General features: G+C 43.8%; 2 protein-coding genes across 2 annotated transcripts in view; one reads left to right on the top strand and one right to left on the bottom strand.

The window, feature by feature from the left end:
* The window catches only part of LOC133346559 (disabled homolog 1-like), a 37364-nt gene extending 20997 nt beyond the window's left edge, over window positions 1-16367 (top strand). Inside the window, 15 exon segments of the mRNA XM_061558203.1 lie at window positions 362-460; window positions 2689-2820; window positions 3366-3548; window positions 4852-4890; window positions 5825-5872; window positions 8680-8739; window positions 9294-9344; window positions 9710-9772; window positions 10401-10503; window positions 12083-12324; window positions 13404-13584; window positions 14403-14496; window positions 14498-14606; window positions 15126-15233; window positions 15577-16367. Of these exon segments, the coding sequence (XP_061414187.1) occupies window positions 362-460; window positions 2689-2820; window positions 3366-3548; window positions 4852-4890; window positions 5825-5872; window positions 8680-8739; window positions 9294-9344; window positions 9710-9772; window positions 10401-10503; window positions 12083-12324; window positions 13404-13584; window positions 14403-14496; window positions 14498-14606; window positions 15126-15215 (1494 nt within the window). The 3' untranslated portion in view covers window positions 15216-15233; window positions 15577-16367.
* Window positions 16368-17470: 1103 nt separating this feature from the next.
* LOC133346563 (uncharacterized) lies at window positions 17471-19313 on the bottom strand. Its single transcript, XM_061558206.1, has 2 exons — window positions 18324-19313; window positions 17471-17616 (listed from the first exon to the last, which is right to left on the bottom strand). The coding sequence occupies exons 1-2, from the start codon at window positions 19162-19164 to the stop codon at window positions 17576-17578; spliced, it is 882 nt and encodes a 293-aa protein (XP_061414190.1). The 5' UTR covers window positions 19165-19313; the 3' UTR covers window positions 17471-17575.
* Window positions 19314-26447: the final 7134 nt, after the last annotated feature.

Raw genomic sequence — 26447 nt, 5'->3', positions numbered from 1 at the left:
GCTCTAGTAGAAGCGTGCCCAGGCTGTATATATGCCCCAAGCTGTCTGACACGAGCTTGAAGCTTCAGTTATGAGATAAAGACGTTAAATTGGTGTAGTACTCCAAGTGGCATTACTACAGTGCTATCTGGAAGTTAATTAATAGTGGGTTTTTTCCCATTAAGGAAACCTCAAACCCATGTCAAACAGCCCAGGACACAACCTGCTATATGTGGCTACTAGAGAAGACCTCGGTTTTTATTTGGTTGAGTCTTCCTTTAAATAGAGAGACCAGGCTAAATGTGTGGTTAAATAACGGAGACGGGGCTGCGTGTGTGGTTGAATAACGGAGGCTGCTTGTTGGCTGTGGTTGTTCCTGCAGGGAATGGCTGCAGTAGCGAGGGCCCATGGGCAACACAAGCAGAGGGTCATTGTGTCCGTCTCCTTCTCCGGAATCCGGATTTACGACGAGCGGTGTGGAGTGAGTAGCCATCACCATCATCAGCAGCAACAGTAGTATCATCATCTTTGGCAGCTGAATCAGTAGCATCATCATCAGCAGCAGTAACGGTATTATTTGCAACTGCAGATTCCATCTGTATCATCAACATCATTATCAGTTGCAGTTGCATTATCATTGTAGATATTATACACTGCATTATCGTTCACTGCACATACATGTATGTATGCGTTACTGCAGTAGTTAACGCTGCTGTACGATGAACCCCTGGCCTTAGTTCGATTCCTAGCCATGGCTAACGTCAGTAGTTAGTTATTTAAAACCCGATCCCAGGCCTTGTAATGCTACCTGGTGTGGTGAGTAAACATCAGCACCAGGAAGACAAAGAAAGCCAGGAATGGTGTTGGCCACATTACCACCTCATGTGATATGCAGGCCTTAAGAGCTCTGCTAAGCAGATGTAGTGACATAGAATTGGTCACTTAGCAGCATAGCGATGGTTGCTGGCAGAGAAGGGGATCTGCAGTTACAGCAGCTCTGACAGACAGCAGGTCACGTGATAGACTACACCAGGGGTCGGCAACCTACGGCTCCGGAGCCGCATGCGGCTCTTTACGGGCTGCTTCTTGACGATATGTACGTATGTACAGTATGTACTCAGATGCATTGCGGCTCTTGAAATACTGAATTTTGTATCGAATTGGAAATAAATGGCTCTTCTTGTTATTTTGGTTGCCGACCCCTGGACTAGAGAGAGGGATGTAGGGGAAAGGTTACAGAAGGGACACGTGAGGGAAGCCCGGGAACCTGCTAGGAGGTTCTAGAAGTGGGGTGTGGCTGGGGCGGAGCGAGGCCACGCTGGGAGGATAAAAGAGGACCCCTGAGCGAAGGCTTGGGGCTGTCGTCTGGAGTGGGATCCCCTCGTCGTGCTGCTGGAGTCTTTGCCGCCATCTTCACCATCTCGGCGTCGTCAGTCAGTCTGCCAGCTGTCCTGACTGGGAGCTGTAGTTACTAAGTGTGAACTGTGAAGGCTGTTAATAAATAGAGTGCCTCCTACTCCAAGTATCTCTGAGTCAGTCACTACAAATGTATGGTATATGCAAGCAAATCCTCCTTCAGGTTAATGGTCACAATGAATGAGGCAGTATGAATGAGACAGACAGTACATATAAGACAGAGAAAGGGAAACAGTGACATAAATAACTAAGGTGATGTGATTCGGATTATTTATCCAGATGGAATCATCGGTTGTGTGTGTAGTTTTTTTCCCATTATTAAAAACTTGTGGAAGATTCCACTTCAAGGAAGATGCAGCCCAAACAGCAAGTGGTTCTTGTAGGAACTTTAGATATTCTGCATGTTACGAGTTTTAAACTTCATGATAAATGGGGCTTCAAAGTTAAGATCAAGAAAAGTAACACAAAATAATCCAGTAAGTCTGCTTGGGCAGGACACGTCGTGATAAGAAATCATGGCTCATGATCGATACGAATAGCTGAGTGACAGCCAAGGGAGGGAACACCTGAGAGGGACATTGCCCCATCCACTGCGCAGATGGGGCAATGACATCAGCTCGTGTGCAGGTGCTAGATGGATTGTTGTATTGAAAGATGCAAAAGGTATCTATTTAGCGATTGAACATCTTAACACCTGTTTTATTTCCAGAAAGGGTAAAAACTATCCTTATTTTTCATACTTTATTACTGGCAAAAGGTCCCATGATGTAGCTGCTCATCCCGGGCTATACATGCTCTGCTACGTGTGGCATTGTCTTTTTACTGTCTGCTTTTTGGCGATCTCTGGTCTGACACTGTTGAAACAAGGCCATAAAGAAGGCTCTCTCTGGTGTAGGTCAATCCATTTCAAAGACAATGCATATATTATCAGAGCATGTTTGTTTCCATCTTCACCACAAATACGTGTGGTTTATGCAGATTTTATTCCCAGCCAAAGGTATATATTTGGTGTTTGAGCGTCTTCAAACCTGTTTTATTGCCAGAAAGAGTAAAACCTATTCTTATTTTTCATATTTTGATACTGGAAAAGGGTACCATGATAAGATGGTTAGAGATGGTGGCAGCTTGGTTAAATAATGGCTGATGGTCATGATGATGATTGACATCACTTTTACGTTCTAATACGACCATGCAGTGACATTGCACCACTCCAGAAAGTAAATGTAAAGTAGTTTTTTTCTCCAGGAAGCCTCAAGTTTGTACTTTGACTGAATCAGACTCTTGTGCTTGCAGGTCCTACAACACGAGCACCCCGTGCACAAGGTGTCGTTCATTGCACGGGACGTCAGCGACCACAGAGCATTTGGTTTTGTGTGCGGCACGGAGGGGGATCACCGGTTCTACGCCGTGAAGACGGCGCACGCTGTGAGACACGGTGGCAGGCAGGGGATGAGGGGGACACACTGCAAGACACGGGGACACGCGGGGGGATGAGGACACGCCGTGAGACACAGAAACACACGGGGGATGCGGGGGACACGCTGTGAGACATGGGGTCACGTGGTGGATTAGTGGGACACAAAAGCAGAAAAACGCAGACATGGTAACCCGGGTTGCCGTGTTTGGGCAGAGACGCATTCACTGCTCATCAGCATCAACTGTATCAGTTTATATCCTTAGCAGCAGCATCATTATCATCATGATCAACCGCAGCAGCAAGAGTAGACGTCATCATCGTCATCTTAGAGGGGCAGCCATTACTATGTATCCTGAGACATGGGGGAAATGGTGATACTAAAAGTGATACAGATAGATAGGGAACAGTCAATATCAGCACCATCATAAGCAACATCATGATTATCAACATCACCATCAGTCCTTGTTTCTCCATGCTAACTGGTATCGCTATTTGCTTCCCTCACATCCCAATGCTTCCTCCTACGGTCAACCCTCTCTTCCCCCCTCTTCAGGCTGAGGGTCTAGTGATGGACCTTCGCAACCTCTTTCAGCTCATCTTCACCCTTCGTGAACGTGAGCAAAAGCAGCAGCAACAGAAGCAGCATCCGCAGCAACCACAGCAGCAGCAGCACCAGGAAGGCACGGACAAAGAGCAGAGCAAGGATAAGCAAGTCGATTCGTGCGCCCTTTACCAGGTTATGATGCTTCACTTGCCTGAGTTTTTTTCCCTCTCGCACACATGGTTTCTCTTGATGGATGTTTCCTCATTCTTGCTGAGGGTTTTCTCCAGGGTTCAGTCTGCCAGTCAAGTTTTTCCCTTTCTATTTAGATGGTAATGATGATAATATTTCCTTCCCAGACCATAAAAAATTACTCTGAGAAGGAATTGCACTGCCGATGCAAGCGGGTTGAGATGCGTTATCCTCTCCAATTGTGAGTTTTCTCTGGGATTTCAGGAATATCCTCTCGATAAAAGAAGACCGAATACACAAAAACAGCTCGTCTTCACATTTCCGAAAGTCAATGTAGTGTTTTTTCTAATTAACTAAGCTTTAAACGCATGCCAGACAGTCTGGCACACACGGCCCAGACGTGCAGCTGCTAGAAATGACTTGGGTATTTTTAAACTTTCCAACTAAGTTTGAAAGCATTTATACATTGCCCTGGTCCGTCAGTTTATCCAAAATAGGGGGGTACGATAACTCTCTTGAAGATTATCCAATAGTAGTAAACAAAGTTTGTTGCTAATAGGGACTTAGTACCAGAAAGAAAACTGACCAAATTGATTAAAAAAAAGTTTGGACGCTAAAACCAGTACTGTGGCATAATGACCGAGGCATGCGTGACCTCCCCCCCTACACCTCCCGATGACATCGTTATGCGTGATGTCATATCGCAATATTACATCGTGTCATTGCGCGGCTTGAAACGTAACGTCATTGTCACTTAATTAAACACTTCACTCGCAGACAAACACATGTCGGAAAGAGTTACAGAAGCAATGCATAAGCGTGACTTCTCATCCTCCTTTAGATTGCGTGTTTCTTTAATTCACGTGTACAGGTTTTCTCCAGGGTCGTGACGTATCTCTGCGAGCTTTCTGATTGTTTTTTTTCTTGGGCCTACCCTTTCTGTTTCTCTGCCTTCTGGTTCGATGTCGTACCTGTTGGCGTGTCCTTCCTGTATCATTTGCTCCTCCTTGCCGCTCCCTTGCTTCTGAATCCTCCCACTCGCTCCTCTTGCTTCTCTCATCTCCCTCTTCCTTCCTTTTGCTCTCCGCTGTTTTCCCATGGTCCCCCACACTCCCCATTGCCTTCTCACACTTGTCTACGATGCCTTTTTGCATCCCTTTCTCCCCCTTGCTACTGTTTTCTCCCTCTCACTTCCTCTGGATTCCCCTTGCTATACCATACTCCCCTTTGTTGCTCTCGCTCCCCTATCCCTCCTTGTGCTTCTCTTTACTTCCCCTTGCTTCCCTCATGCCTGCGCCCTTGGCAGACGATACCTGACGACGACTCAGACGACCCAGTCTACCAGGTAACGAATTGTCTATCTGTGCATGCAGGGGTTCATAATGGCTGTTTCAGAGACACAGAACCAGCACTTCTGAGAACCTTGAGTCGATGAATGGGTCTGGGGGACTGTTTCTCAGGGGCCTCATAATGGCCATCATGGGAAAATATTTCTACAAAATTCGGAAATCATTATGGATGTGCGTTATATCAGTGTTGTGTCATGAACCATTCTTGATCTACTTCTAGGCTATCCCATCTATGCCCATTGGCAAACACGTAACCCTAAGTGCATTGCCCCTTTTTCAAGATTGCATCTTTTTTCTACTCCCATACTGCATTGCTTTTTTCCCACAATGTATTGCTAACCTCCCAGAATGCAGTTCGTTCTTTCAATTCCCAGAGTCCATTGCTGTCCTGTGTACTGCATTGCTTTATTCCTAGTATGCATTGAGGGGCTGTCGCTGCACTCTCACGATGCATGGCTTCATTCTTAACGATTCCATTTCAATTTTTCTACTTTAGATTCCATTGCATTAGTCTTAATGGATTCCTAGAATGCATTTCTGAGCACTGGGTTTTTTTCAATAAAGCATTTTCTTACACCCAGAGCTTCCTAAGATTGATTGTTTTTATAAAAATACTAGAATGCATTTGAGGAGCCTATCTGTGCTTCCAAATTGCACTGCTGCGCTCTGGCTTCTCAGAATGCATTTTCCTCCTCAGAATCCATCATATGTATCGTTGGATGCATTACAGGTATCCCATGATGCATTGTTAAGGATGCATCACATATCTCCCAGCAAGCATTGTATGTACCCCAGGATGCATTGCTGGCTATTACAATGAATTAACTCTTCCCCAGGATACAGTTCACTGCTGTTTTTTCTACAGAATTCTCTTTACTGGCGATTTCTTATTCAATGTCTCTCTTCTCTTGCGACTCACGCTGGACTCAGTACATTATGTTTGAGCCCAGTCCGGACTCTGAGGAGTCCATCTACCAGGTGAGGTCCCAACCCTCGAGGCCCTGGGTTTGAACCCTGGGTATGGGTGTCTTTTTCGGTCTGATGTGGGGTTCATAATGTCTATGCAGGAGAAACAAATATCCTCGATTCAGTATGTATGCGTTTATGTTGAACTTATTTCGCACCGTACATAGCCAACCGTGCTAATCGTACGTCCTTCGTCTAGATATCCTTCTTTGTCAGAGCATTTATAATGTCCGTTCATAATGGCTGTCATGTTCCTAGTGATGGTGTCATCGACCCTGAACCAGTACCACTGTCTTGGGTTCAGACCCTTAGTCCCGGTGTCTTTCTCTCAGGAAAATAATAATGGTCATGTCAGACATATAGAACCAGCACTGGTGCGTTTCTAGGTTTAAGCTCTGGGACTAGGTGCATACAGCCATACATAGTGCCATGCTCACACACCCACACGCAAATCACTCAAACGCATACAGACACGCTTACACACACATCCCTCTCGCACATTATTTTCACACATACAGCCACACTTATACACACACACATTCATCATACATACAAAGGCAAAGATCCCCCCGTATAGCATGAACAGACTGTTGAGGCAAGTGTTGTAAGCTAGCACCTATGAAGGCCGGCACAGCACACGAGGGGGAGGGTGGCCAACACCACACCCGACCACCTTTGTCTCCCTGGTGATAATGTTTACATACCACACCAGGTATTTATTTGAGGCTGAATCGACCTAGGGGAGGTCCATAACAGTTTAGAGAATCGTCACTGGTGTTGGCCGTGAGCGGGAATCGAACTCAGGTCGCCGGATTCATAGCGCAGCATGATAACTGCTACACTACCGCTCCCCACTCTTACACGCACACATCACTCACAGACACAGCCATGCTCACACACACATCACTCCCACACACATAGCCATGTTCACGCACACATTAGTCTCCCACACAGGCTCGTAATTACCCCCCACCGTCCTCCCTGCTGGTGCCACGTGGCGTGCGAGACTCGCCAGCTGGTGCTCTTGACCATGATTGTGCCCCTTGACCACAGTTGACTAATTTGTTAAAATTCAAAACACTTAGCAACTCCAGACGGGCTTCTACATTTTTTTGAGTCACGATCCAGAAGTGAATTCAAAATTTAGATTTTTATACTCTTGTGTGATAATATTGCATCTACGTTACATTTGGCAAGTCCTCCATACCAATCAGCCTTCATTAAGCCTGAAGATTAGTTAAAAGAAAATATGTGTAGTGGATTCAACTGAGTCGCAGACGCACTCTTTGGAGGCAACACATTTATTAATACCAACACATTAACACAAAGGGGTTACTGCCCCTTTACCAGATAACCTATGGTGGTGGACCACCAGGCTAACTAGTTACTGGGAGTAGCTACAACGGACATGACCCTGGCTTGGGTCCTTGTCCACGTGTTGGTGACTTCTTCTTGCACGTAGAACTTAGATCTTCAGATGACGACAGCAACGCTGAACCCCGGTCCCTGTGGGGACCCGGTTTAAAATGCTGCTGGGTCGTGGCGGGCCCCGCCCTTGGCCACGACCACCTTCGAGAAACCTCCTGGGGTTTCTCGACCCTTCCCTGACACGTGACCACCCCCAAGCCCCCACCTGGGGCCCCTGTGTAGATCTTACTGATCACGTGCCTATCCAGGGTCAACCAGAGTGCCACGGCCCAGGGTAACCTCATCCCATGGCTGACACTCTCACACGCCCTCCTGTAGGAGTCAGCACTGCACGCCACGCGTGGTGCCACTGAGCGCTATCCCAGCGCTCACCGAGCCCCCTCTAGGGCTGGTACTACACCCACCTACGGGGTGTCCACGATGACGATGCATCGCACGCCTTGCCTCGCTAGAGCCGGCATTACCCAGTGACATTCACGATGTCGCTACACAAGTGGTGTCCGTGATGTAAGTGCATTCGCAGTGGAATGATGCTTTGCCGTTTCTATTAATTGAGTTTACAAAACACGCATCAAATCGTATGTGTGCAAGAATCTCTATGTTTTAACATGAATACATATTGTATGATATGGGTTTACGTCACTTGTGCACCCATTTGAGGTAATACAGTTTACGGCAATGTGATTTTTAAAATGTATTCTTGAACCAAATAGTGACACTATATTGTGATTATTGATTCAATCGCTGGGTGCGACTAGGGAGTCCGTGCATCATTCCATTGCGAGTATTCACAACTACGCCACCACTTTTAATAATCCACTCTTCAATTCAACCGCTATAATTTTATGGACAATTTTCTAATTGCTGTAAAGCCCCTTGGAATAAGGCGCTATATAAATCTAGGATAATAATTATTTGTTTTTTAAATATGTTTTGCAAGCCTGCATTTAAACACGACAGTCATTTAGCTGTACGATTTTATTTCACCGTAATTTTGAATCAGGCAGAGTACCATCAAAATAATGTGTCTTTATATAGCATCGAAAGGACACCACATTGCTGTACGCTGTACAGAAACAGTAGGTATATCTAAGGTTGACCGGGGACTTGTATCATCTTGTTTATTTTTTGTAAATGCGCCTCACATTTATTTTGCTGTGCTTTGTTGTTGTGCTTTGAATTCACATTTTTTTTCTCATTGTCTCAATGGGTGCTTACCTGGTTGTAAAAGACTTGATTCCTGTAATGGCAATGTCATGTTCGTAATGGCCGATCCTTGTCAGCACAGAGGTGTGTGTGTGTGTGATTATCATGATTTGTAAGTGAGTGATTGGATATCATTTGCTCTCATTAGCTACCATGGTAACCACTCTTCTGTGCCTTATTAACAGGTGCCATCAAGTCAGCTGAAGGATGGAGTGTACGACATCCCAATCTACAAAGCCTCTGAGGTGAGAGGTTCATAATATGGCCGTGTCAAAGAGACTGAGCCAGCACTTTTGTGATCCTGAGTTCGAGCCCTAGGTCTTAGTGTGTGTTTCTGGGGAGTTCATAATGATTCTGTCAGAGATACTAAGCCAGGAGCATGGGAGTTTTGGGTTGAAGGCTCGGGTCCTGGGGCAGGGTTTCTCTCTCTGTCTTAGGGTGTTCATAATTACCACGTTCTAAATTCCTAATAGCCACGTCCGAGATGTTATCACCACTTAGAGCCTTGCTTCAGGCCTTGGGTCTGGGCATCTTTCTCTTTTGCAGGAGGTTCATATTGGCCAAGGTCGGGTTCATAATGGTTGGCGTCATTGACTGCGTTAAAGACACTGAGCTCTCAAGTTTGAATCCAGGTTCCAGCCTCCCTTGTCTAAACCAGTTCTCAGCCACCTTCGATGAAACCAGGTTCCCTTGTGTTGTGAGTTTGATGGCAGAGGATAACAAAGCATTGACGGAAGTGTTGTGGAATCAAAGGCTTTGCCCATGATGTTGTCTTGATCTTGATGTCTCTTTTTGTCAGAATGGAAGCTCTCTGCTAGAACTAGAAGCCCAAATGGACAGAATGCTGTTGGTAAGTTTACTTGTGACAGTATTATAACCAGAGATCCTATGCCTCATTGTGTATGTGTTACGTGTATGTGTTTATTACATACGTACTGTTTGTAAGCATGTATATGTGTAGACAGAGGTGGCACATTGGTTCCCACCAGCCACAACAGCAGTGGCAAGTGCTTCAGAGAATGCAGTGGGCCTCCCCTGGGTGAACATAGCCATAAATTATTAACTGGCACAAGTGTGAACATAAGTGATGGGATACAAAGGTAGCCCGGTCGTAGTGCTTGCCACACACGTGGCAGCTTTTAAAGTGCTTGCTAACATTGCTTGCTCCTACAGCCTACAAGGCTAAATGGGGGATATTTGTCTTTTCTGTTTCAGGACTCTTCTCAGTTTGGTTTATTTGGAGACATCACTACACCACCGGACATCACCTCCCCTCCCGTGAGTATATGCAAGCTAACCATTTCCGTCTGCTAGTGAGCCTCAAGCGAGAAGGTACGAGCCCTGGGGGTGAGTGTGAACCCCTTTGCAAATGAGATATTCCATCTCAAGAGATTATGCTGGTAAAACATTCCAATAAATAACTAAAATAGTGTCTCTCTGAAGAGGCTGTTGGAGACACCGAGCTACCACAGTTGAATTCCTGGGTTCTATCATTGGTTCTGGACGTGTCTCTCAAGAGGTGTTTAATAACGGTCAGAGACATCGAGCCAGCACTGTTGACATCCTGGATTCAAACCCTGGTATGGAGTGTCTTTGTTTCATATGGATAATATTGGTCGCAAAAGTCTATGTGTTAAACTATTTCATAAGGATTCATAATGGGTGTGTCAGAAACACTGAACCAACGACGATGAGATCCTGGGGTCAATTGCAGGTAGTCCTTTGTCCTTAAAACAGATATTTTAACACAGCCATTTTGAACTCGCTGAATGAGGGAGACATCCACACCTAGTGCCTGAACCATGAACCGAAAACCTGAGCCTTGCGGGTTCAGTGTTCCCGACACGGCCATTATGAAACCACATCCTCGAGCCACCTTGGCTTATGTTTTCTTGTTTTTCCTCAGACCCCTATTTCTCCAGATCTGTTTGGACTTGGCGATGTCTCCTCGACCAATCAACAGCTTCCGCCCCCCCCTCCAAACAAGATGGCTCCCCTAGGTGGGTTGGGTAAGTCGAGAATGCGTATGATGGCCAGCTCATTTATGTTGTATGTGGCTGTATAAGTGTATATATCTGAGATTTATATTGATTCCTTTTCTCCAATCCAATTTTCAAAAAACATCATATGTGGCTTAAATAAAATTGACGAAATTGTGTAATCTTGTCTGACTCCCATTATATATTGTGTTGTATTACTTTCATCATGCAATTTCACTGTAGCCATTCCATTTTTAATTATGATTTGTTTCTATTTGGCACCCATTACGCCGGGCCATCTCATAACGCTATACACACGAAAAGCCACTTGCATACATCTGATCCCAAACATTCGAAAAAGGGAACCCCGGTGGCAGCTGTCCCTTTGGGAACAAGATGACTCAGCACTTGGCCTGCTAATGGGCATGAGTGCGCCATTCGCGGGCGGGGGTCAATGATTGCTTTGTGGATTCCCATTTTAGTAATTTGCGAGGACTTTTTTTTATTTGACAAATTTGTACCATAACGCTGTTACACAATGGCCTACTTATTTTTAATAATGTCAGGGGATCATATTCTTTGGGGCTTTCGGTAAAATCATGTAGATAGGTTCAAATTAATAAAAAATAAAATAAACAAAAAACTACGACGTTTCGATCACAACACAAGCGATCGTGACTTTACCGAAAGACCCAAAGAATATTAATTTCTGCAGTCACGAAAGCTTTAAGTCAAGATTGATGTCAGGGGATCCTTAGTGTTCACTGTGAAGCAGACGGTGTGGACTTTTATGGTTAATACGTGGTTTTTAGCATGTTAAAATGTTTTTGGATTTAGGCTTCGGTTTGTGAGAGCTTCTATGGCTGCATCAATTTCCACTAAATCTGTCATAACAACGGATGGAAATTAACGACGGGAAATCATCGAAGAAATGTAAGAAGGCTTGTAGAGTTTTCTAAAAGTAAATATAAACAAAACAATAAAATAACAGGCTTGATAAACAATTGACCGAAAAAACATCAGATGATTTATACCTCGCGCAGTGGTTGAAGGCAGATCAGGATAAAAAAATTATAATTAAGGAGGCGGTTGACAGGTCGGAGTGCTTTTTGGAAACTGACCTTAATATGTAATGAAAGCAACACAAAAATATACCTAAAAAAGGAGGTTTTAATAAAAGTGTTTTATGCGCTATCACGTATGGATCTGACAAATTAGAACGAGAATGAACAAAAGCACCGAGAGCAGTAGCAAGCTTCGAATTGCACAGAGAGACAGAAAAAGGAATGCGTATGTGGATGTATGGAGGAGTGCTAGCGCAGTAGTGAACACACTTTACTCTGAACCTGGTGACCTGCACTCGACCAGCACAGTGAAGTAAGGTCAACCATTGCCCATTACCAACACAGCGTGGAGAGGTCTTCGTTCAGTAGTGAATTGACAAAGGTCCGTTATATTTTTAGGAATAATTAGTTTAAAATGATGTTATATCCTTATATGCAGGTGTACATATACAGCAGATGTGCATAGTATGTACATATGCACGAACGCTTGACAACATTTCACCTGTCCTCCCTCTGCTTCTTTCCCTTCCCTACTCTCCCTGAAGCCTACAGCCTGCCCACCACCCCCGCGGCAGCGTGGGGCACCATGGGCCCCGTAGTGATGTACCCGGCAGGGTGGGTGGCCCCCCAGCAAGCGTCCTGGCCCGTGGCTGCTGCGGTGACCCCCCCGTTCGTTGTGGCCCCCTACGCTGCCATGCCCCCCACTACGGCCCGGCCTCAGCCTCTGCCCGCTGCCATACAGGCAGGCGCCCAGGCGAGGAGAGGAGCCAACAATAGCGCGTTTAAGGTGAATTTAACTCAATCGAGCATCGTCCCCTGTTGCAAAACTACTAAACTAAACTTTTATGCAATCAGGTAATCCCCACTGAGCTATTAGCTCCTCTTCAGCAGCGATCTGGCCACACATGATAGCTTATCACAGTGGCTTATCATATGTGGGAATTTATAGTTGCCAAATAATCTAAACTAAATGCAAGGTTCTAAATGTGGAGGGGAAAAAATGGAGGACCTGGAGAAAAAAGCCACGCAACGATGGGGAATATACAGGTATCAGGGTCGGAATCGAACCCATGACCTCCTGCATACCAAGCACGGGAGATAACGTCTCCCCACCAGAGCACCCGTGCGTGTGAAACCGAGTGCCTTCGTGATAGCCTTGCAATAATATAATTGGCTAATCATTTGAATGATTTTATTTACCCCATTGCCAAGCAATGCAGCCCAACAATATTGCCGACCCAAGTTATCAGATAATTAACAATGTGTCACCTTTTCGATTTAAATCGATTCTATGCTCTCAATATACATGTCAAACTGTCCATGTGAGATTGTATTATGAATGTGTGAAGCATGTGTAAATGATGCTCTGTTATGGTAAAAAGAATGGAGTCGACAAAGCTGTTCGACAAAGACAAAAATACAAGAAATAATGCAAATGAAACAGCAAAAATAAAACAAAGAATATTTTCTTGAGTGGAATCACACTCCAGGATTATTGGAACAATTGTTCTGTGGCCAATAATTACTGGTAATAATGTTTACAATAAATAATAATCTCTTTTTTTTACCAGGAGTGCCTCGCTAATTTTCAGGATGGTCTTGCATTGGATTGTTCAACCATTTAATTTTTAAGAAACATGTGTGTGTGTGTGTCTGTCCTGCTACTGAGGATTGTGCTGATTATATATCTGCAGCTGCTGATTATGGTACTAATGCTGCTGATGGTGAAGCTGCTGATGGTGGTGCAGCTGCTGGTGATAATGCAGCTGCTCCTGATGATGGTGGTGCTTCTGCTGGTGGTAATATTGCTGTTTAGTATGTTTATGATGACAGTGCTCACTGGCTACCCCCTCCACCTTACCCCAGGACTTCCAGCTGGCCCAACCACCTCCAGTGCCGGCACGGAGCCACCCACGGGCATCTGCACTCGCCGGGACCTCGGATAAGTTTGCCGAGTACTTCTCCGAGAGGATCGGCGTGGCGCAGGACCCCGACGACACAGACGATTATGACATTTCACAGCTGACCGTCACGCCTTCCGCTTCAGGTGCCATCTCCCACCGTTTTGCCCTCCCCGTTTCCTTCGTGTAACTGCCCTTTTCTCTCTTTCCTTCCTCTATCTCCTGCTTGTCTTCCTATTCTCTCCAGTTTTCTCTACCTACCCTTGTCCCCTTTTATCTCCGCTATCTTTCCCTTGTCTCTGCCTTGTCTCCTATACCTCCCCTCGCCTCCCGCTTGTCCCTGCTTTGTCCTACTCATGCCCCTACATTCAACCTTGAGGCTAAAAAGCAGTATTGTTAAACACACACACCCGAAATGTTTTTCAGGCACGTATTTATGCACTGTGCTACCAACCTGGTGACTTGAGTTCAAATTATGGCCATGTCTAACATCAGTGGCGAGTGATATATATGAGCCAGTGCTGGTACATTCCCTTGGTCAACTGAGCCTTATTTTAGCACCTGTTGCAGTGTGAGAGACAAATGGAGTGGGGTGTGGTGCTCGCCACACTACCGCGTTTGTACGGCGTGCCAGTCTTAACAGATCCTCACGAAGATTAGGTCAGTTGAGAAATAATGTCGATCTCTTTCATTGTATGTGTATGCCATCCATAGCCATTATGAACCAGTCACAGCCATTCTAATCCTGAGCGAAGAATACACTAATATACACGATTTTGTATTATTATCCAGGGTTCAAATGCAGGATTTAGCAGTGACGGATTAAGTGTCTCCGTCACAATCATTTAGGCCACCTAAGATAAAGGGAAACATCCAGTCTCCCAGTTTGAACGCCAAGTCCAAGATCTCAATGTTGTTGGTTCGGTTTCTGACACAGCCATTATAAACCCATGTGACTCACCAGATCCTTCCTCGGGGTCTCTGTCGGCTGCGTCATCAGCACCGGCTTCACCACCAAGGGCCGAGGCTCCGGCCACAGGCGCCGGCGCCACCACCGCCTACAACCACCACCACTACACCCAGCACCACACCCAGCCATGCTCCCACTCCCGCATCAAGGTCATTCGAACACAGTCCCAAAGCTACTGGAGATAAGGCACCAACACAGGTGAGCAGTGGTGGTGATGTTAATGATTGAGATAACGCTCACTTATGCGTTGGGTAGATTACCTGGGTCGTAGAATCACTGTTTGCGATAAAGGAATAGAAAATATAGTATTTCTTGCTCATTATTGCCTTTTTACACACCTGCTTCTTCAATTATTAACTCCTCCTCACTTATGGCTCAGTAACCAATGACTTTACAAATCAATACAAAGAACAGTCTTCAGCCCCATAAAAACTCGACCAACATTAAATATGTATTGCTAGCATCTTTTGTATATGGTTTGCATTGTTGGTTTTGGTTTTATCCAGGCCATCCCTTCCACTACCCCAGATAATCAAGAGTTTGACTGTAATGATTGTTGATTATCTTATGATGCTGGTGATGTTGCTGGTTCTGGCTATCAAGTAGTATCCGTATTAATATTATACTCTCCTTTGTTAATAAACATCAGTTAATAGTCAATGCGATTATACAAATGAATGCCAAAATAACTGAAGTATGTTCTCACCTACATAACAGAACCCCACTGAAGCAGCAGTATCTGCTGCATCAATTTCGCCTGGAGGGGATTTGTTGGGAGACGATCCATTTGGTGATTCTTTAATGTGATCATTCATGGTTTTCCAGGTGCGTGAATTTCATCTTTCCACCCACTCACGTGTCTTACTGAGCTCCTACTGTGAGACGTTCCCTGTCCTCACTCATGTGTGCCCTGATGAGAAAAACAACCATGAAAAACTGGTTTATTTAGACGAGGGCACAATCTGTTTTACTGGGTCATTATGAACCCCTCAAATGTGTATAACCTTACCCATGGCTTAAACCCAGGTATGAAGGATCACTGCCGCAATATCTCTTGCATGGCCATTATGAATCCCTTGAAAGAAACACTTTGATCCAAGGTTCAAACTCAGGCACTTATAGGTTCACAATCTTGACTGATTTATTCATGCCCTTGTGTCTATTCCAGGATGAGAATTGATGGAGAACATTTGAGACTAAAAAGGAAAATCTATCAAGGAACGTTCAACCGCGTTTTTATTTAACCGTGCTTCCACCACCACTGACGGTGAAGATGTTTCCCTCATTTTAACGACTGGAAAAGCCATCACAGAAGGAAAAACCTCAATTGACATGCAAGTCAAGTGAGTTGGAACCGAATGGTGTGAAAGAAAGCAACAGATTGGAAGATGGGAAAAATATAAATTATGTAAAATGAAATCAAATTTGGCCAGGCAAAATGCATTTGGAAACTGATTGTAATATTTACTTTTCGAAAACATTATTGCAGGATTCAGTGTCCCACGGAACAAGATATATTCCTGAACTGGTTTAGCTTATGAATCAGGATTAGCCTTTTGTGAAAATCTTTCAGAATTTTACAGTGATGGTGATATTGTTGTAATATATTTGCTGAAGACACTGCATTATTGAAATTATCCTCACCACCAACTCCATCTCTCTCACCTACTCTTCCTTTAACGTTGCCAAACAAAGATTTTGAAAAACAAATCTTCCAAAATTATCATCTTCACCCTCGTTTCACGATCGGAGAATGCAAATTAGCATTTTCCAATCTGAGAGAGGTTTTCATTTCCGTTGAGACCTCAAATTTTACATAATGTTGAAGTGTCACTCGTGAAGATTTTTGCACATCATATTGTAAAAAAATATTATACTTGTTGTTTAACTCTTGACAGCTCAAATCAATCTTGTCAAATTTTACACGCATAATTAAAGTTTTTATACTTAAACATGCAAGCTTTTTGTTGAATTTTTTGTATTGACTATTATGTGCCAGTTGTGCTGTTATGCAATTCATGTTGTTAAAACGCATCTTGAAAAACTAAAAGAGACAGAGCCCTATGAAGACGTCACATCAGCGAACAGATTCTGAAAACGTCAACAGACCCCACTCTTAAGAGCTCTCAGCCAATGCTACATATTTCGTGTATCAGTCAACCAATGTCATAATGTTTGAACACTTATGAAAGGCAGCCTTCATTACTCCACCAACTCACCTGGGTTGGATCTTTAACCTCCTGAGACACAACCACTGCACTTTTAGATTGTGAGCAACACTTCACCTCTCCACGATTTTTTCCGGGTTATCTTATTGTGAGCTCCTTTTGCCAGCTACATTTGACCTTCATACCCACAGTGACAAAGGTTAAGATCCACCTCATCTTCATTTACCCAGTCAATCCTCAATTCCCAAGTTCCAGTCTTCCTGACCCATTTTTCGATATTCACCAATCTCCATTAAAATTGTTAAGCAACTTTGATAATCACGTGACATTGAGTGGTAATTTAAAATGTGATAATCTTTCTCAATCATGCGCGATGTTACCCAATCATTAGGCACATGGAGCATGTAATGATAATCAATATTTCAATAGAGAGCATTTGCAAGCATATAAATGCAGACCGGTAGGTCATGAGGACTTGAGCTTGGGAAAGCATTTTAAATTGTGAAATTCAAGCACCGAAACACTGACACTTACAAACTTTATTCCAATTTTAAATAACAGATATTGATATGTTAGGATGTGTTTTTTGTGTATGAGAAGTTTTTATTTATCCAAAATAATTTTGGGAAACAACCACACAAGTTGTAGATTATTCTTGAAAACGAGTATGTGTATATGCATATTCATGTGTAATCTATTTGTTTTTGTATGCATCCGCTTGTAAGTATATACCCATGTGTGTCTTCATACATGTGTATATTTGAAGCTACTTGCATGTGGTCTTAATGAACCAAAGTCTGGTAAAATCACAGTAATGATGGCAGCTTCCAATTTCTAGTTAATTAAGCTGGTGTCATTTTTATCTGTATGTGCTGTATATGTATCTATGTGCACGTATATACAAATGTGTATAATAGGTATGTATAAGTATAAATCTTTTGTGTCTAAGTTGGCTGTGGTATATGGAGTGTTTGGTGTGGGACACGTGGATGGAGAAACTTAGGGAAGCCAAATCTCTCCCTCTGCCATGTCCTTTTCGTCTGCCAAACAATAAATTGAGTGTCAGCGATCACTCTGTTGGTTCATAACCACAAGCAGTGTCATCCAGGAGGGTCATTAATTCATCTATTACCAATGAGGGACTTGGTAATTATTCTTTAAAAGGGTTGATACTCGTAAAATTTTCCAGGAATTGCAGCCGAAGTTAAGGATTCTTGGAATTTTTACTTTGAAATTGAACCAGTGAATTATTAAACAGCAGCATCAGGGATGAATTCTGGGAATTATTAAACAAGGCAGAACCAGTAAATAATCATGGGAATCAATATAATAAAATAGGACGTGACCAGTGAAGAATTCTAAGATAATTAACATAAAGTGGTTATCCCAATTTGAAGCTGGAAAATTCCTTAAAGTATTCTAAATAAGACGGAATGCAATAACCAAATAAAACTTGTAATTTACCTGTATTTATTCGCTGTATCCCAAGCTATTAATGTTTGAAACTTCATGAATGCAAAAGTTATAAGAAAAATAGCACACATGGAGCTTTTCTCAGGTATGTAATGACATGTATGATAGTTATGTCACAGTGATATAACTCACAAGCTATAAATAGAACTCGTTAAACAAAGTTTTAATACCATGCCAGCCTGGAATACATAGCCAGGTATGTAGCGAGAAGTACAATTACATTTTTGAGTTGTGTCTTTGAACATTACTACAATTCCAATCACTCATACCACACCTGCATGTTTATCTCTTTCTTGCGCCCTGCTGGCCACAACCACCAAACCCTGGTCTCGATGGCTGCTTTGTGGCAGAATGCTCTCAATCGGACCTCCGACCTCATAGGCTTGGGCCTTCTCCACACACTCCACAAACTCCCGCAGGCTTTCATACACAGCCACTGAACAGTCCTCCACGGCCAGCCGTGCCTTTGCGCCTTTGTTCAGATAGCCGCCCAGTTCCAGGTAGAGCTTTGCCACCTGCACTGCCACCACTGTCATGTTGAGCTGTGATTTGTTTTCCACAGTCGTTGACAATGGTAATCTTAAAGATGCTGATCCACCTTCTTGGATGAAGGATGACTGCGGCGGTCTCTCCGTCCCTAGCTGCGTCATCATCCCTGCAAGAAGTTTTCCTTGTAATTCATTCACCATATTGCCAATTTTACTCTGTCCAAGGGTGTCCCTTTGCTTGTTTGCCGATTGAGATGCATTCATTGGGTTGCCCAGAGGGAAGGACTTATTTCCAGGGTCGTTTGCCTCCCGCTTCGTCTCCACCCTTAACTGCCTCCCACTGCTGCCACCATCCAACATCCCACTATCCTTTACACAACTCATAAATGCTCTAGGACCTTCACGGACAGTGTTCCCACACCGTGCCCTCACCATCTGGAGCGCAGCTTCATGAGGGTTCACCAAAACAACATTTGATATCTGGACTCTTGTTGCGGGCTCAGGTATTCGTGAGCCCAGAGTTCCAGCATGGGGAGGGATGCTGGAGCGCCTCGTGTCTCCCTGCCTTATGGAGGCACTTGCTTTATTGTGTAGATGCTGTTTTTTTCTTATATCATTTTCCACCATTATCGGGTTATTTGGCAAATAACCTGAGGGGAAAATCACCACAATTGAGCTGTGCGCCTCTGGTTTCGTGTAGATGGCTGAGGAAATTGGTGCTGCCGGTAGTGTTTGAGATCCTACTGGTCTGTCTTTTGGTCTCTTATTGGTTTGAAGGGAGCATATGGTTTTTGGCGACTGGTTCAATCAAACCTCTCTGCTTTCCTGGTCTATGCTCAACTTGTCTGTCTCCAGAATTGATACCAGGTCGTTTTTGTTCTGACTTGAGAAATGGTCCTGTTCTTGGTTCGAGCAAAGGTCTGTTTATTCTGGGTCGAAGCGTAGCTGTTCCATCTCTAGATTTTATACCAGATTTTAGTTCTGGCTTGAGAACTGGTCGTCCTGTTTCTGGTTTGATCAAAGGTATATGTTCTCCATGTCGACGCTCAGCTTGTCTATCTCTCGAGTTGATACCAGGTCTTTTTTGTTCTCGTTGGATAACTCCTGTTCTTGGTTCGATCAAAGGTCTATTCATTCTGGGTCTAAGTATAGCTGTTCCATCTCCGGGTGTGACACAGGCTTGTTTGAGATCAGGCCTTTTGTCTTCCAGTCTAGGTCTTTTGCCATCTGCACCAATGTCTCCAGCTCTTACAGCTGAAGTCTTGTTTACAGATCTTTCATTTCCTGGTCTAACCCCAGGCTTCATGTGTGCACGTTTTTTAGTGTTTGATCTTACTCCAGTCCTCTCATCTACTGTACTTATTATCTGTTTACCTGCAGCACCTTCAGCTTGCAAACCTTGTTTCTCAGGAATCTTTATATCTGGGTGCTTCACTTGTAAAGTGCCCGCATGACTATTGATGCCAGCAGGTGGCTGACGACCTCCATTCCTACTCTCCCTCCCTCCTGATTGCTCTTCCCTTGCATTCCTTAGCTCACGGTTTGGCATTCCACTCAAGTACTCTTCTATCCCATTCAATTCACTGTCGAGATTTGCTTCACGCACAGATTTTAAATGCTTTGTCGGTGCCTTGGAATTAAAAAATGTATAGTTGCCATTTTTAAGTCGAAATGAATCTTGCTCACCCTTGCTCAGCACATTAGATGTTGTGCTTGTGGTATCAACTCCCAAGTTTCTGCTAAACCGGGGAGAATGACTGGGGTGTCTTGTGTCTCCCTGACCCATGGAGACACCTACTTTGTTGTGCAGATGCTGTCTTTTTCTCACATCATTTGCTGCTGTCATCGTGTTACTTGGAAAATGTCCTGAAGGGAAAAGTACCACAATTGAGCTGTGTGCCACTGGTTTGTTGTAGTTTATTGAGGAGCCTCCTGCTAACGGTAGTGGTTCGAATCCTGGTCTGCTGTCTTTTGGCCTGGCTGAAGGTCTCTTGTCTTTTGGTCGAAGCAATATAGGTTCTGTGCCCACTGGTTTAATCAAAGGTGTCCTCTCTTCTAGTTTGAGGTCTGCTCGTCTGTCTCCGGACTTGATACCAGGGTTTTGTTCTGGTTTGAGACCTAGTTGTTTATTACCGGGTTCGATTGAAGTTTTCTTCTGTCCGGGTCTAAGCTTAGCCGTTTTAATGCCTGTATTGACACCATGTTTTTGTTCTAGCTTGAAAACTGGTCGTCCTTTTCTTGGTTCAATCAAGGGTCTTTTTCCTTCAGGTCTCGGCGTAGCTGTTATATGTTCTGTTTTGACACCCAGTGGTTTTACTCCTGGCTTGAGAACTGATCGTCCTGTTGCTGGTTCAGCTACTGTTCTCTTCTCTTCTGGACTCAGCGTAGCTGTTATATTTTCTGGGTTGACACCGGGTTGTTTTTGTTCTGGCTTGAAAACTGATCGTCCTGTTGCTGGTTCAGCTACTAGTCTCTTCTCTTCAGGACTCAGCATAACTGTTTTGTTTCCTGATTTAAATCCAGGCTGTTTTTGTTCTGGCTTGACAACTGGTCGTCTTGTTCCTGGTTCGAGTACTGGTCTCTTTTCTATGGGTCTAGGTGTAGTTGTTTTGTTTCCTGATTTGACACCAGATTGTTTTTGTTCTGATTTGAGAACTGGTCGTGTTGTTCCTGGTTCGAGTACTGGTTTCTTTTCTACAGGTCTAGGTGTAGCTGTTTTGTTTCCAGATTTGACACCAGGCTGTTTTTGTTCTGGCTTGAGAACTGCTCGTCCTGTTCCTGGTTCGAGTACTGGTCTCTTCTCTCCAGGTCTAGGTGTAGCTGTTTTGTGTCCTGATTTGACACCAGGCTGTTTTTGTTCTGGCTTGAGAACTGGTCGTCGTGATCCTGGTTCGAGTACTGGTTTCTTCTCTCCAGGTCTAGGTGTAGCTGTTTTGTTTCCTGATTTGACACCAGGCTGTTTTTGTTCTGACTTGAGAACTGGTCGTCCTGTTCCTGGTTCGAGTACTGGTTTCTTCTCTCCGGGTATAGGTGTAGCTGTTTTCTTTCCTGATTTGACACCAGGCTGTTTTTGTTCTGACTTGAGAACTGGTTGTCCTGTTCCTGGTTCGAGTACTAGTTTCTTCTCTCCAGGTCTAGGTGTAGCTGTTTTGTTTCCTGATTTGACACCAGGCTGTTTTTGTTCTGACTTGAGAACTGGTCGTCCTGTTCCTGGTTCGAGTACTGGTTTCTTTTCTACGAGTATAGGTGTAGCTGTTTTCTTTCCTGATTTGACACCAGGCTGTTTTTGTTCTGACTTGAGAACTGGTTGTCCTGTTCCTGGTTTGAGTACTAGTTTCTTCTCTCCGAGTATAGGTGTAGCTGTTTTCTTTCCTGATTTGACACCAGGCTGTTTTTGTTCTGGCTTGAGAACTGGTCGTCCTGTTCCTGGTTCGAGTACTGGTCTCTTCTCTCCAGGTCTAGGTGTAACTGTTTTCTTTCCTGATTTGACACCAGGCTGATTTTGTTCTGGCTTGAGAACTGGTCGTCCTGATCCTGGTTCGAGTACTGGTTTCTTCTCTCCAGGTCGAGGTGTAGCTGTTTTGTTTCCTGATTTGACACCAGGCGGTTTTAGTTCTGGCTTGAGAATTGGTCGTCCTGATCCTGGTTCGAGTACTGGTTTCTTCTCTCCGGGTCTAGGTGTAGCTGTTTTCTTTCCTGATTTGACACCAGGCTGATTTTGTTCTGGCTTGAGAACTGGTCGTCCTGATCCGGGTTCGAGTACTGGTTTCTTCTCTCCAGATCTAGGTGTAGCTGTTTTGTTTCCTGATTTGACACCAGGCTGTTTTTGTTCTGGCTTGAGAAGTGGTCGTCCTGTTCCTGGTTCGAGTACTGGTTTCTTCTCTCCAGGTCTAGGTGTAGTTGTTTTGCTTCCTGATTTGACACCAGGCTGTTTTTGTTCTGGCTTGAGAACTGGTCGTCCTGTTCCTGGTTCGAGTACTGGTTTCTTCTCTCCGGGTCTAGGTGTAGCTGTTTTCTTTCCTGATTCGACACCAGGCTGTTTTTGTTCTGGCTTGAGAACTGGTCGTCCTGTTCCTGGTTCGAGTACTGGTTTCTTCTCTCCAGGTCGAGGTGTAGCTGTTTTGTTTTCTGATTTGACACCAGGCAGTTTTTGTTCTGGCTTGAGAACTGGTCGTCCTGATCCTGGTTCGAGTACTGGTTTCTTCTCTCCGGGTCTAGGTGTAGCTGTTTTCTTTCCTGATTTGACACCAGGCTGATTTTGTTCTGGCTTGAGAACTGGTCGTCCTGTTCCTGGTTCGAGTACTGGTTTCTTCTCTCCAGGTCTAGGTGTAGCTGTTTTCTTTCCTGATTTGACACCAGGCTGTTTTTGTTCTGGCTTGAGAACTGGTCGCCTTATTTCTGGTTCAACCACTTGTCTTTTATCTTTAGGTTTAACCATTCCTGTTCTATCTCCTGATTTGACACCAGGTTCTTTCTGACCTTGTTTTATATTAAATGTTTCGTTTTTTGGTGTAGATGTTTTGCCTCCTGCTGTCATGTATCCTGATCTCACTGCATTTGTATTATTTTCAGGTCTCTTAACTTCTGGTCCAACCTCAGGCTTCATATCTGCAAGCTTTTTAGATGCTGGTCTCCCTCCAGTCCTCTCATCTACAGTTCCTTGAGTTGGGTGCTTCACTTGTAAATTTATCACATCACTGTTGATGGTAGAAGGCGATTGATGACTTCTCTTGTTGCTCTTACTTCCTATCGGCTGCTCGTCTCTTGCCTTCCTGAGCACATGACTTATTCTACTCGTGGACTTTGTTTTTCTCAATTGACTCTCGAAATTTGCTTCATGCACGAATCGTTCATGCTTCTTTAATGCTGTAGAATTAAAAGAGTTGTTTCCCCATTTATGGCTAAGTGAATCTTGCCCTGTCTTGCTCAGCCCATTTGATTTAGTGCTTGTCGAGTCCACTCCCAAGTTTCCAGTAAATCGATCGTTATTGGACTCACAATTAAACTGGTTCAATTTTAAGAGCTGTTTGAAGATGGAAACCCATACTGTGGCCGTCTGTTGCGGTTTCGGAATAAACTGATTTTCTCCTGAGGATGCATTTTCGACAGTTGTAGGTTTCGGAGATAGACTGCTGCCAGATTTCAATAGGGCCATGTTGGTCACCAATTGATCTGTTGGGATATTTGACTGAGTTGTTGCCCCTGCCTGCATCTCTTTGGAGCCAGTAACCACTTCGTACTGCTTCATGAGCAGATTTTTAAGTTTGGGGGGCTCCTTATATCCAAGGGGTTGCCCTTCCACTTGCAAGATTGTGCTGTATGTCGGCGATGACAATTTTGTGTCCTGTCCTTCTTCCTTGGTGGCATTAAAAACGTAAAGGTGTTTCATGCTTCTGATGAAGTCATTGACGGCGCTGAGTATTCTGTCAGAGCCATGCGCTACAGGAGTCTGCTTCAGTTCGCCATATGCCTCTCTGGCATCTATAATGCACCATGCGAGGAGGCCGTCTGAGCTGGTGGTGGTGGGATGACGGCAACTGAAGTTTTTTGCCAAGGAAAGAAAGGGGTGCACAGGGACATTGCTGTCATTGCAGTGAACGGTCACATTTGTCCATTCCTTTTCGCCACTACTGTTGGATAACCAGTTTGGGTTGAGAAGCAATTTTGCAGACTCCGCTGGCACTTTTACGACTCCAAGCCAGAGAGTGGGCTGCTTCAGGGGCGCATCTGTGTGTCAAATGGTGAATATAAGGTGCAACCGGTACATCACATTACATATAACATTCCATAAAATATAAAAATTGTACAGGAGGGGTGGACACATGAGAGAAAGTGGTGATCGGTGGTGGGGGCGTGGAAGGGAGTGCATAGAGAATGGCGAGACAAGGGAGAAGAGAGGGGGTGGTGGATTGCAAAGGTCTTCGGCAGGTAAGTCAGCAATGTGGACTATCAGCGGCCCCTTTTGGCAATGTAAAATATAGAGGGGTGGGGAAGATTCTTTGGTTCTTTCGGTTAAGTCACGTCTAAAGATAAAATAATAAATTAAAATAATAGCATATTAAATAATAGCATATATTATTAATAATAGCCTATATTATTATTTTATCTTTAGACGTGACTTAACCGAAAGAACCAAAGAATAATTCCTGCAGTCACGAAAGCTCCAAAATTAAGATTGGGTGGGGAAGAGTGGTGGTTGGAACAATCGTTTTTGGGCCGCAGTGTGAGAGTCGAGGGAAGGGTGGCAGGGTGTGGGCCTTGAGTCGCTACAGAGCCCCATTGTGTTGGAAATCAACAATCCAGTGTTTACTGCGTGGAAACATCACTTATTGCATTAATGTATAAAAAAAATACCGCGTACTGTAGTTACAAAATCCGAACGCCCTTCCGTACTTTGATGTGTGACCATTTGGGTTGAGTAAGGCTGTGTAACTTAGTTGCCTGGTCGTGCAAATGGCAACTCGGCGGCGGGAAAACAAATAAGAACGTCAAAAGAGTTGACAAAGACGCCGCACATTTAAAACACAAGAGACGGGAAGATAAACACGGCCAACAAAAAATACCGAGAGATCGACAGAGGAGACTCAACAAGCCCCCTGTGCGCTGCTGAGAGTTAGCGAGTGGCAAACTCTCGGGATAGAGTTATTAGTTATAGAGTGTGTTTAATAATAATAGACAAGTTATATGTTATATTCTTGGTTCTTTCGGTAAAGTCGCGTAGAAGGGAAATAATAAAATAATATAAATATAAAACAATAAAAATTCTCACGACGTTTCGACTGCAACACAAGCAATCATCAGGTGTGAAATCCACAGCAATAAACTTTTTTTTATTTTTATTATTTTATTACTTCCCTTCTACATGACTTTACCGAAAGAACCAAGAATATGAATCCCTGCAGTCACGAAAGCTTTAAATCAAAAGTTATATGTTGATGGCAGGTAAAGGAATAATCATTAAATCGACGAGAGGCGCATTGAAGGGACATTGGGGGCGTCATTGTACAGCGCAATTGCAATGAAATTTAACGATTTTTAACGAAGTATTAATAACATTTTAACGAAGTATTAATAACATTTTAACGAAGTATTAATAACATTAAAGGGAGGTTTTTTGTTTGTTGTTGTTTTAAAACTTATTTAGAACCAAAATTTCCTCTTAAATCCAAAACTAAAATATGTTTAAGCGAATGATTATTATACCGCCCGCAATGTTAAGCATGTTCTACCTTTGAATTGTACGTTGAGAAAGTGTAACATATAAACCGAAGCTAAATTGTCGCTGGTGTTATCGTGTAAATGTATTTATTAATCTCACTTGTGGTGGCGTTGAGCGAATTCCCCCCAGAGGTAAAAATAGCGCCGATAATTACGACGATAATCGGAGTTATGGGGATATCACCCATTGTCCGTTCTGCAAAGTGTAAAACAAATGTAATATGTACAAATATTAACAATATGTACAAATATTAACATTGTGCGAAACGCGAATATCCTTTCATCGAGTTTAACACGCGCATTTTTAAGCGTTTCGTAACTTTTATTTAACGCAAAAACACAATCGCTTAATTCGCACGCGAATAAAGTTCCAGCCGAGAGTAAAAAAAACAATGTTTTAAACATTGAAGAACACGTAGTTTTAAATGTCTTAGAGGTGCAGTATGTTAAACGTGGTTTTGTTGTACCGTGCGATGGCGCTGTTGTCGCATAAGCCCCCAACGGCTTCGATTCAAACGCGCGAGACGCCGCCTCTGATTGGTCGACGCGGCCAACGGTCGCGATATTTAAATGAGAATTTTCGGTTGCTGCAATTAACAATCCCGGTTCAAACCCCCCTCCCGACCTACCTACCCGGGTTAATATTTTTTAAATGTAACAATGTCATTCGTGTGTTGGCAGTTGTGCAAAAG

Source organism: Lethenteron reissneri, chromosome 24 (genome assembly GCF_015708825.2).
Source record: "Lethenteron reissneri isolate LAM-NWPU_2019-01 chromosome 24, ASM1570882v1, whole genome shotgun sequence".
NCBI classification, from domain to species: domain Eukaryota; kingdom Metazoa; phylum Chordata; class Hyperoartia; order Petromyzontiformes; family Petromyzontidae; genus Lethenteron; species Lethenteron reissneri.
The sequence above is the reverse complement of the archived record's forward strand: the minus strand, read 5'-3'. Positions and strand labels throughout refer to the sequence as shown.

Bases quoted from the DNA above. Each gene is read 5' to 3' on its own strand.
- LOC133346563 (XM_061558206.1), bottom strand. From the start codon at position 19,164: ATGGTGGAAAATGATATAAGAAAAAAACAGCATCTACACAATAAAGCA. The intron at 17,617-18,323 runs GTGTGGTATGAG...ATTGTTTGGCAG, and splicing joins AGAAAGAGATAAACATGCAG to ACGAAAAGGACATGGCAGAG.